This window comes from Centruroides sculpturatus, unplaced genomic scaffold (genome assembly GCF_000671375.1).
Source record: "Centruroides sculpturatus isolate CEXI.00-Female unplaced genomic scaffold, Cexi_2.0 scaffold560, whole genome shotgun sequence".
NCBI classification, from domain to species: Eukaryota; Metazoa; Arthropoda; class Arachnida; order Scorpiones; family Buthidae; genus Centruroides; species Centruroides sculpturatus.
Genome location: NW_019384914.1, coordinates 81,757 through 92,892, shown reverse-complemented (window position 1 = coordinate 92,892; position 11,136 = coordinate 81,757). Strand labels below are relative to the sequence as shown.

The following is an 11,136-nucleotide window of genomic DNA, read 5'->3' as shown; positions in this document are numbered from 1 at the left end:
GAAAGTGGTAGAAGTTTTTATTGTTTAATTAAATAGCTATACAGTAATTATACACGGTGAAAATTGCACGGTGCGCAGATGGAGGAAGAGGGAGAAAAAGTAGGACGAAAGTTGACGCTATTTGTGGAAAAGCCAAGACCAAAGAAGTTAGTCCGTCGCCGGAACCTACTCTCGTTTCGCTTCCGGTCGACGATAAATACCGGAGGGGCGGCGTCGTCGTCTTCCCGTCCGAGGACTCCTCCCGCCCCCGCCGTCGTCTCGGACTCGCCCGACGTCCGGACCGCCGCCTTCCGGAAAGAGCACCCAAAAATTCTTCGGCTCGGGCCCCGGGCCCCAGCCCCGTCTCCGCCCCGCCTCTCAGGAACTGTTGACGGCCGCGTCGTAGCGACCCGCCTCCGCCTTCTCTTCTTCCGGGAGGAGGCGCGAGGCGGCGGAGTGTCCGTCCTTGCGGGGAGGCATCCGCTCGTTGATCTTGTCCAGGCCCTTGGCTTCCTCGAAGCTGGTGATCTTGTGGTGGGGGGAGAATCCCGCCAGAGCTGTAAAGAGAAAGAAATCAGTCCGGTTCCGGCAGCCCCGCCCGCGCCCCTGTCCCCGGAATCTCCCGGTCTAGAGTTTCCCGCTTTCGCTTTAACGGGGGAAGTGTCCGCGGGCCGAAAATTAGGTCTTTCCGCCCGATCCTCCTTCCGAGGAATAAAACCCGCGGGGTTCCTTCTCCCTTTTATTAATCGACGTGGGAAACGACGGAGGCTACCGAAACGGGAAAGGACGAGCCTATAATATTAGCTAGAAGATTCGACCGACTTGGATTCTCGGCTATGGCGGTAGGAAAGGGTGGGCAATACCTCCCATCCGGTCGGCCGTAAATTGCGGGCCATTATTCTACGCCAATCTAGTAGATTGCCGTACCTTTCGTCCCCCTATAAAGAGATTTTTGTTGTTTTTCAAACTACAGACGTACTGTACGTAGTCTTTTGTAACGATGCGAAAGTAAACGTAACATTGCTAGATAATAGCCAGGACAACGGACCGAACGGGTCGAATCACTACCGTTCGGAATCTCCGTATATTTACGATTAAGCGGTTTATTATAAAACTTTAAATGATTGCCGTTTGAAAACATGACATTAAGATTGAAATTTCCAATTTATGCATTGGTTTAATTAATTAAAATAAGGAAAATAATAAGAATTTAGAAATTTTAAAACATTAGCGGAAAATATTTATTTCCGCGGCTAAGAAAACCGTGGAAATGGAGAAAATAAAGCGGAAGCGGAAGCGGAAGTCGGACGTTTAATTTATTGCGCGAAATACCAGGCCGGGTATTTCGGGCCTCCGTTTTTCATATCGCTGCCCGCAAACTACACCTATTTTCGACAATACTCGACCACTGGCGCGCGGGTAATCTTAAACGTTTACCGTTTGGCGCTATTACCACGTTAGGCGGATATTTTACAGATTCCGAGCCACGTTTTATTACCTTCGTTACGTAAGATGGCGAAACTTTCTTTAAATCGCCTCCTTTAAGATTACGGAGGCGAAAGAGGTCTTTTAAAACCGCTTTGAAGTACGCCGACACCGTTATCGTCTGGAAACGGGCCGACTTTTATTTAGAATTAGCGCCCAAGAGGGAACGACGTAGCCACCAACCCAAGGAGTATATTAAAGGAGCCCGAGTTCGATAATATACGGATTAAGAAGGGTGGCCTTAAATCCCCACCGGACGGAATGACGGAATAAGAGCGCCGGCGGCCAGGTCGAAACGTAAGAAATTTTCGCGCTCTTTGCACGGTACCGACGGTTAGAAGAAAGGTGGGGCCAGTCAGTTATAATTATTCATTTAATAAAAGTCCGACTTATTTTCAAGCGCCGTATAATTTATAAACATTTAAATAATTAGAAACGTATCGAATTAGGAATTTTACGGCGGTTAATATCGGCGATAAGTAAATGGGATTCCATCAAATTTACATCTCTATCGTTGGTTCTTAAGAAATGGTTTAAACTGATGGCGGGCGGCGGTGGCAACCAAACGACGGTAATAGTAATAGAATCGGCCTTACTTCTTCCTCTCTTCTACCGCTTCCGTTCTAATAACGGTACAAGATATTTACCACCCAACTGCGTTCCTACAACTTTTCTCCTTTCCTCCGCATCTTCAAAAAAGACCCGGTCCGTCCTCGTCGTACCAAACTTAAATATCTTGCAGGCTGGGTCGTCGGCTTTTATTGTAGTAAGGCGCTTGGTTAAACCACCCGCTTTAATAAACATCGGAGACGAAACTAAAATTTCCACCCGTCCGCCGCTACGTCGTTTAATTATCGACGAAAGGGTTATACGGACCCGGAGGCCGACCATATTTTTAATTACCGCGGTCGACCAATGTAAAATATTAAGATTACAGACGCTCCTATAAGACAAAAATGCCGTACGCCCGGTAAAACTTTAGGTGGCGTAGGCATTAGGCCTTTTAAACAATCCACAGTTCCGCCTAGGCGTACGCACTCAAACGCGCGCCCACAGATTTTTCTTACAACGGGCGCTTTAACATATATGTGCCGTCACCTTGTTGTACGGTACATTGTATCGCGCGCTTTCGGGTAGAGCGGACGTACGTCGGCCGAATTGGACAACCATGGTTTCCATACCCATCTATTTATCGACGAAATCTAAAAGACACCGGCCGTCGTCAAACGATTTTATACATATTTTAAAAGAATTTAAAAATTTGGGTTCGTATTATCTTAGTTTTGGATACGACGTCGCAAACATTCCACGCGTCGGTCTATCTCGTCATATCGGGTGCACCCGAAATTCTCGTATTCATCCGAGCGACGATCACGTTTTTTAAATTTCGATCTGGACGGACGTAAGTTAATTCGAGACGGCGACGCGTGAAATACGGACCCCTTTGGTGCTTTTACGGTAATACGGAACTTTCTCTTTGTCAGCGGACGTTCGTCCGGAGCAATTTGTGAAAAAGACACAAGGTAGAAAGTCGAGAGAATATCGAAAAAGAAGCCTTCGAAAACCATACTTATAGTTACGCTAACGAAACATCCGATTAGGAACATCTAGGTTAATAGTTACCGGTACTTTTCGCACAAAAAACGTGGGTGTAGTTACGATACCTCGTTTACGATTCACTAAAACGTAATTGGGGTTCCATAATACCACCTTGTCCTCTACATTTAATTACGGAAATGTATAGAAATGTTAAACCGCGCGTTAAGATAGGATAGATTAAAGCGTTAGAAAAAAAAAGGAGATTTAGGATTTAGGGTGGCTTCGGAGTTTATCGAGGTAGAGCCCGTATCTTTTTGTTGGCCGCCTAAGCTCATCGAAATGAAATCATACGCCGGGTGTTTTTTCCCGGCGCCGGCCGACGGGAACGTTTTCCACCGGTCGGGTCGACGTTTCTCGGTTCGGGCGTAAACGGCGCTTTAGAAAAAGAGAGGGGACTTACCGTTGCGGATGGACGTTCTTCCTCCCGACAGCGTTCCCGACGGAAGGGTGCCCGTCGGCGTCAGACCTTTCAACTGCAGAACCGTTTCGCTTTCCTCCCTGTCGAAGGAAACCCACCAGATTAGCGGGTAAAAGTAAAAAACCACTTCCGATTGCCAGCTTCCGCCGGGTCACGGGTAAAAATAAGCCCGAAAAATTCCATCGACCCTGGACTTGTCCGTAAATTGCCGGGCCCCGGGACTCCCCATCCGTCCGAGGCGTGGCCTAGTACCGTCTGGCACTCCGACGTCGAATCGGTAGTCTCCGGTTATAACTCAGGCCAGACGTCTAGGCGGAAGCGAAAACGGCCGACGGATAAGCGATCGAAGCGTGGGAAAGAGCCGAAAGACGTGGTTTAAGGCAACGAATTTTCCCACCAATTATATAATTTATATTAATAATAATATAAAATATTAAGAGCGTAGCCCCTATATTAAGATTATTTATTGATCGGAAGCGTTAAGTTGGTTTCTCGTCACCCTACGCTTACCAAAAAACAAACGATGGGGTGTAGGAAGGGTGACGTAACTGGCAACTTTTATATAAACGCCGGTATGGGCCGCTCTACCGCGGCTTAGGCGTAGAATAAACTCTTCTTTATTAACGTTAAGGTGGAACAATTTAAGATAGAGATGGAGGAAGGAAAGCCAAGAAAGGATTAAAATAAAATAATGGCTTTTCCATTCCCCGACACGCGCCTTTCCTTTTTCAATCCGAATGTTTTTTCTAGTAAATTCGTTGTCAAATTTGCCAAAGTTGATTTTCTTATTATTTTTTACGTACGTTACTAATACTTGTTTTGGTCGGTCGTTTGTTTTTTCAAAATAAGACATTTTGATGTAAGACAAAACTTTTAACGAGACTAAACCCCGGAGCCCTTAGTCTCGGCTTTTTGGCGTGGCCGACCGCCATGGGATTATTTACAACGCATCCGACCGATCGGCTTTACCGTAACCAGTCGTAAACGAATCGACGCGTATTATAGTTAAAAGTTTTGCCTTATAGCGAAAACAAAATGGAAACCTCCCAGGCTTTATTTTAAAAATAAGCCAAGAACAAAAAGAAATATAGAAAATAATAAGAAACGAATTTACAAGATTGACAGTCGCATTTGTGGAGAGATTTGGTTGAAAAATTAATCGCCTGCAATTGAAAAAGTATTTTCATTTAATCCTTTCTTCCATCTCTTTCGTCCATTAAGATTCTTTATTAATCACAACTTGTGATTAATAAATAATCTTAATCATTTATACGCGCTTTTAATTCTCCTTTTTATTTTTGCCGTATAATGTTATCAATTTTCTTAGTGTCGACTCGACGTAAAAAGAAACGGCATCCGCTGGTGGCCTTCTTAAACCACTCTTTCGGCCGTCCGCTCGACCGAAAGCGCGTTAGTTAGAACTCGACAATACCGATTTGACGTCGGAGTGTGAAACGGTACCGCGTGAAACCTTGGACGCGTCGACGGTCGTCTAGGCTAAGGGCCCGGGTTCGGGTTCTCGGATTAAACCGAAAATGGCGTCCGTCGACTTTCGAGTACGGGGTCGACGGACACAGCGAAATATCCGACTTCGTCGCGCGGTCCGGTCCTTCTTCCATCGTTTCCGTACGGGTAAAGAGATCGAAAAATACGTAATAGAAATTGCTAGGAGTCGGCTACGGCCGACCGGCGACAAAAAAGGCAACCGTACTTTGCAAGAATTATCGTTGAACGGTCTTCCCTTTCTTCATTATAATTGAAATATTGTCGCCCGGTTAACGTAGGACCGGGTTAGTCCAATAATCACGCGCGCCTCCGCTTTTAAACTTTTCGTCGGGGAACTGCGGTGTCCGAAAGAGGCGTAATACAGCTTCCGGATATTAACGGAGGAAATAAAGGTAACGTTAATTACGGCGGAGCCCGGGGGAAAAGTTCTTACCTCAAGACGGAGAAGACTCTGGCCATCTTGCCGATGGCTCTGATTTTGTTGCGGATGACCTCTTTCCGGGCGGTGGTGGCGGCGGCGCCTGAAATCCAGCGCCGGATTAGTCCCCACCAAATAATTACCAGAAAAATAATAAGAAAATTTTACCTTCGAAGGTTTCTTCGCCGTCCGACATCAACTCGTCGTCGGAACAGATGTTGAGGACGTTGACCAACATCTCGGTCACTGCAAAGACAGGCACACCGATCACCCGAGAGCCGCCATTAAAAGACCGAAGGCATTTCCCTCCTTCTCCCGGGGAAGCCTTCCTTTACTTTCGCCGCGGAATACGGACCCGTCCTTTCCCCCTCGGCCGTGCCGCCACCCCGAGGAAAACCTGGGAAAAGTGGACGAAACCCGGCGCCGGAGGCGGAGAGGCGATTTTCCTACCGCGCCGGGTTACGAAAGCGACGATAAAATCGGCCAAAGTCAAGGCGGCCCGCTTCCCACCTTTCCGTTCGGTCGGCGGCACCACCCCTTTTAAAATAAAGAGAAAAGACGGGCGGAGGGAATCCGTCTTTTTCCGTTAATTCTCCTCCCGATTAATAAATAACGCTAATAATTTATTTTCATCCCGTTACCGGAAAACCTTTACCTTTACGGAAATAAATCGGCCACCCAAAAGTTACGCTCTTTTAGTAAAAGAGCGCAACTTTTACTAAAAGGAAGGAAAAGTGTCCGGGTCTTACCTTTCTCTCCGACGAAGGGCAAAGACCAGGTGAAGACGTCCATGAAGTTGGGCAGCCAATAGGGATGCGGAGAACAGTTGAACTGTCGAATGTTCATGACGTTGTTCTCGTATTTCAAAACGGCGGCTGTAAATAGACGGGCAACGGGGTTAATTCCCTCCCGGGAAGAAATAGGCTAAGCCGTTTGCCCGCGGTCCCAGTTCGAGCAGGAGCCGGGGTGTAATCATATATTAAAGATGCGACCAGTGTTTCGCAAATAAGGAGGACGGGCGGAGTCGCGGGTATATCTCGCGCCTAAAGCCCGAAATGTCCTCCTCCTTTACGCGGACCGAAGGTTTTCCGGAAGGCGCCAGACAGAGATTTAAGAACCACCCACCGGACTCGGGACACGGAATTAATCAAATACTGTATAACCTGACACGGCATATATTTCTATTTTTACACAGTTTCTTCCGCAACCGTCCGCATTTATACCGGGGACGGGTAGGAGTTTAATATAAAACAACGGCACGGACGTCGACGAGATTTAGACTTTTCGGAAGAATTTATGAACGAAGCCGGCGATTTAAAAGAATTAGAGAAACCGAAAACGCCCGACGGCCCAGTCCTAACAAAAGAGGATAAAGAAGGGGACCCGTCTCTCGGTATTTAACGCCCGGGAAATCCCCGATGGCAGTCTACTCCGGGGACCGGCGGCCGGAAACGTTTCTGGCCCGAACCGACCACTTTAATTCCGTTGGCCCGTGCCCGGAATCGGCCTTTTCCGGCGGCGGCCAAGTAACGCCCCCGCCGCGGCCCGCGGGTACTCCCCGTCCGAGCGGAAAACCTGCCGAGGAAAGAGAGCCCGCTATCCCCGGGAAACCCTAGGCTTATCGGGAGCCGTATTAAGGAAGGTGGAACTCGACCGGGGGATATTTTAATCCCGCGCCCTAATACCAGACTAGAAATACTTCTTACCCGTTTCGGGAGCGACGACGGCGCGCTATTGGCGGAGAGCCAGCCAATGCCAGTAAAAGTAAGGTGGCGTTTACCGGGCTTACTTCCACCCACCAAACTTTTAAATTAAAAAACAACTAATTCTTTTCGCCTCGTTTATCCTAAGATTTAAGGTTCCCTTCCCGTCGCTTCTTCGCTTCTCTTTACCTAAATTAAGTCGGAAAGCGCTGGGCTTTCGCAAGAACATTTACACACAAAAGATTTATTGACAATTATTAGTCAATTTAAACTCGGTGTAAAAAGTTAAGAATAAAATCAGACTGTTTTCTGCACGTTTCTTAATCAAATTACATTGTTTATAAAATCAGCACAAGATATTTTATAATAATTAAATATTTTAAAAGAAAAGCGAAATGCAAAAAACAGATTGATTTTATCTTAATGAGATAAAAGCATCGGTAATTGTAATTAGCGGGCCGAGGAGAGAACAAACCCGGTTAATTGCGCGCAAAGAGAGGTCGGAAAAGGAAAGGCCGATAGAATCAAACTGTTTTTTGCCTGGGGTTTACAAGAATTCATTTAAAATATAATCATTAAATTAGCTACGTTTCAATAATCTTTTCATAGGCTAAAGGCCGATTACGTCTTCTAATTTAATAATTCTTTTCTACATAATTAAAATCAATTCTATATCAATTAGACGACAAATTACATTAAGAAAACCAAATATGAATAATTACCCGGTGCGGGAGTCGAAGGTCACGAAAACAATGGGGTCCTGCAGGGTATTTAGTGTCGCATTTCGACAACAAATAAACTTAGAGCCAAATTGCATTCGGCGGGTTGTTTGGAAGAAAATTCTCTATAAAATGGTATGATAAATTATGTAACAATAAAATTTCGTAATAACAAAAACACAAATACTTTAAATTTCATCACCGCTAAAAATTTTCTATTCAAAAAATAAAAATTTGTCGGATTCGGACAAAACACACACAAAAACAAAACAAAACCCGACAAGGCGCAAAATCGCTCGGCTCTTAAACTTTGCCACGAAATTTGGCTCTACCGGGTCGAGCGGGAAACGACCGCAAATAAAAATAACCCGCGGCAAAATCAAGGAAAAGCCCGAAAGAAAAAATATTATTTTGCCCGGCCTACATTTTATTTCTTTTCGATTTATCGGTCGACGTAATTACCGGAAGGTTTATCTCTCTCCGAGCCTCTGGTCCCGTTACTTTTACCTGGGATAATAAGTGGAAAACGCTTATTTACCGTATATCGCCCGAGTAAAACCTTAGTCTTTTACGTCCTTACCCACCCCGGGACGGTTTCCGAAAATATAATTAATTAGTACCCGAAATATTTGGACTAGCCCCAACTGACCAAAGGTGGTCGAAAGACGGCAAATTGCCGGAGAAACGTTCCGCCCCTACCAAATATACTATAAACTTCTCCCGTTTATAAAAAAATAGGTTTGTGGGGATTTCGTACGCGTGGAAAGAAAGAGCGCCGGCAGAAAACTAGAAATGGCTGCCGTAATTACGTACAATAATCTACGACGTTTAGCTAATTGGTGACGGGGACGGTCGGATGCCGATTTCCCAGCGCCAGAACAAAGCCCACGGCTTTTCCTTCGTCCGTAGGAAATGCCCAGGAATATCCGCGCGTTTTCCGAAATAAAAACGGCAACGACCGTAAAATAATTATATTTCTCCATTTTCGTAAGGAATTTCTTCGTTCTTTATCGTTTCTCGGTAAGCGGCTCCTCGGCTGGGTTATATCGTACGTAAATTCGTCGATTCTATCCGCCTTTTCTTCCTAACTCCCCACCGGCCCTTGTACGGTGGATATTCTATACCCTAAAGTCGTAGCAATTTCTCTAATTCTATAAATCTCTTTTAAGCGGTCCCCTATATCGGACGATACAAAGAGGCCCTTGTAACCGGCGCTCCGATGGCGAAGATTTTATAGAGAGAAGTCTCCAAAAACGTGGATAGAATCGACGAATTAACGTACAATTATAAACGAGCCCACAACTTATATAAAGTCGAGGAGCCGCATACCGAGAAATGATAAAGAACGAAGAAAGGGACGAAAATCGAACCCGGCCACGCCAGTATAATACCGTATATAGAAAAAATCTGTTATAAAATGGGACGGTACCAATATAGAAAAACGGAGATTTACCTTCGCTACCGTATAATTAAATCTGCCATTACGTATTTTTCTTATTTGTATATTTTCATTTATCGTTAACCCGATATTTTTCGTCGAATTCTTCAAAGGTTAAAATTTAAATGGGCGAAAGTGTTGGTTAATAAAAATATTCTCCGGGCAAAGAGCGTTTATATCGGTTAAATGGATTATTCGCCGACGGAACGATAACAAGGCGTTTACGCCACGTTTTCCATATAATCGACTTCGGTCCGTCTAATGCCCGTCCGACATTAACCCGGGACGGACGACGGCAATTCCTACGATATTTTCAAATCGCGGTCCGATTAATAGCCGACTTTTTCCGTATTTTCCTCCAAATTCGGTTATTTATTTACTAAGAACATTAACCGACAGAGTCGGATTTAATCCGCGAAATTCGACCGACATTTAAAACCGTTTTGAAGTCGATCGAATACGTTCGAAACGTAAAACGAAACGAAGTAAAAAGACGAACGTCGGGGACCGATAAGGCACTTTTAGGGGAAAAACGATTACTCAGGAATTGGCGCGCCGTAATCGGCCGGCCAAATTTGTTTCTTTACTTATTATTATGCCTATTAGCGAAAGAAGAAAAAGCAGTCGATAAAATTTTGGATAGGCCCGGTTGGTTAACGGCCACGACGGCTCGGCGTAAAGGCTATCGGCCTGATCCCAATCTGGCAAACTATTACGGATTTTCATTTTCTTTCATTTACTTTGTTTATTTTATTTCTAACTAGCTGTTACTCGCGGATTTTGCAAGCAAACCCCATTTATATTTAGTATTTCAACAACCATAGTAATTGTTATATAACACCTACCGCTAAAGACAATTGCCAAGAATCAAACCATCTATCTTAAATTTGATCAATTTTCTGGAACGTTTACAATCCAATCAATATGCAATAACAAATTCGAATTTAAAACGGTTCGAACATTTGGTTAAAAAATCGAAATATATGAAAATATTTATAACAATGTCCGAAATGTTATTAATTTAATACACCTAAGTACTCGACGAAGACTAAATCCTCTCCCGCCTGCGGGGGAATTTCGAAAAATCCCTTCTTAGTGCGCGTTTTCGTGACGTACCCTAACTGCGTACCAAATTTCACCTCTTTAGGTTCAGCAGTTTGCTCTGGGCGATGATGAATCAGTGAGTGAACGAGTCAGTCAGGACAAGCAATTTTATATATTTAGACTAGCTTACCCGTCGCGCATTGCTGCGATTTCAGAAGAAAGGAAATTTAAGCAAACTCGTTACGATAAAATTCAATTTACATTTTATCATTTTTATTGAAACTTATTATTAATTTTCATCGGGAAAGCATTTCAAAGTGTCGTTTCAATTCTATTTATTTATTGGAGTGTTTGTGGATGCACGATATTTTTTGTTTTTCCGTCTGGTGCGTACACGAATAAATCGGAAGGTTTTCCGACGCCTGAGCCGGCCACATATAGTTGTCCAAGCGAGAAGCGCGGATTCTCCAAATTTAGCCTACACACTCGCTGCGATTGTCAGAAGTGCGATATTCCCCATTTATATATATATATTTTTTAATCCTTTATAATTTTAATTATTTAATTGCTCCTTCCTCTCTTCCTCGGCATGTTGTCAAATTTCTCATAGTTGGATAATAAACCGTTTTATTGTAACTTGTCTTTTTAAATTATTAGATGATATTAAAATTTGGAAAAGGGGATTTCTAGATCGGTAAAATAGGCGAATTTCCTTTTACAACTTCGGTTGTTGTTCGGTATACAGTTAAAGTTTTAACGAAGTTCGAGCGAATACGTAATTAGCAAACAAAAAAAGTTGAAATAAAGTGATTAAACAAACATTATTA

General features: G+C 44.1%; 1 protein-coding gene across 1 annotated transcript in view; it reads right to left on the bottom strand.

Moving 5' to 3' along the window:
* Positions 1–221: 221 nt before the first annotated feature.
* LOC111631710 (serine/threonine-protein phosphatase 2B catalytic subunit 3-like) overlaps positions 222–11,136 on the bottom strand; it is a 91,508-nt gene continuing 80,593 nt past the window's right edge. The window contains exons 8-12 of the mRNA XM_023376016.1: positions 6,155–6,280; positions 5,574–5,651; positions 5,421–5,508; positions 3,464–3,561; positions 222–536 (exon numbers count right to left, since the gene is read on the bottom strand). Coding sequence (XP_023231784.1) covers positions 358–536; positions 3,464–3,561; positions 5,421–5,508; positions 5,574–5,651; positions 6,155–6,280 — 569 coding nt within the window. The 3' untranslated portion in view covers positions 222–357. The remainder of the gene's footprint in view (positions 537–3,463; positions 3,562–5,420; positions 5,509–5,573; positions 5,652–6,154; positions 6,281–11,136) is intronic.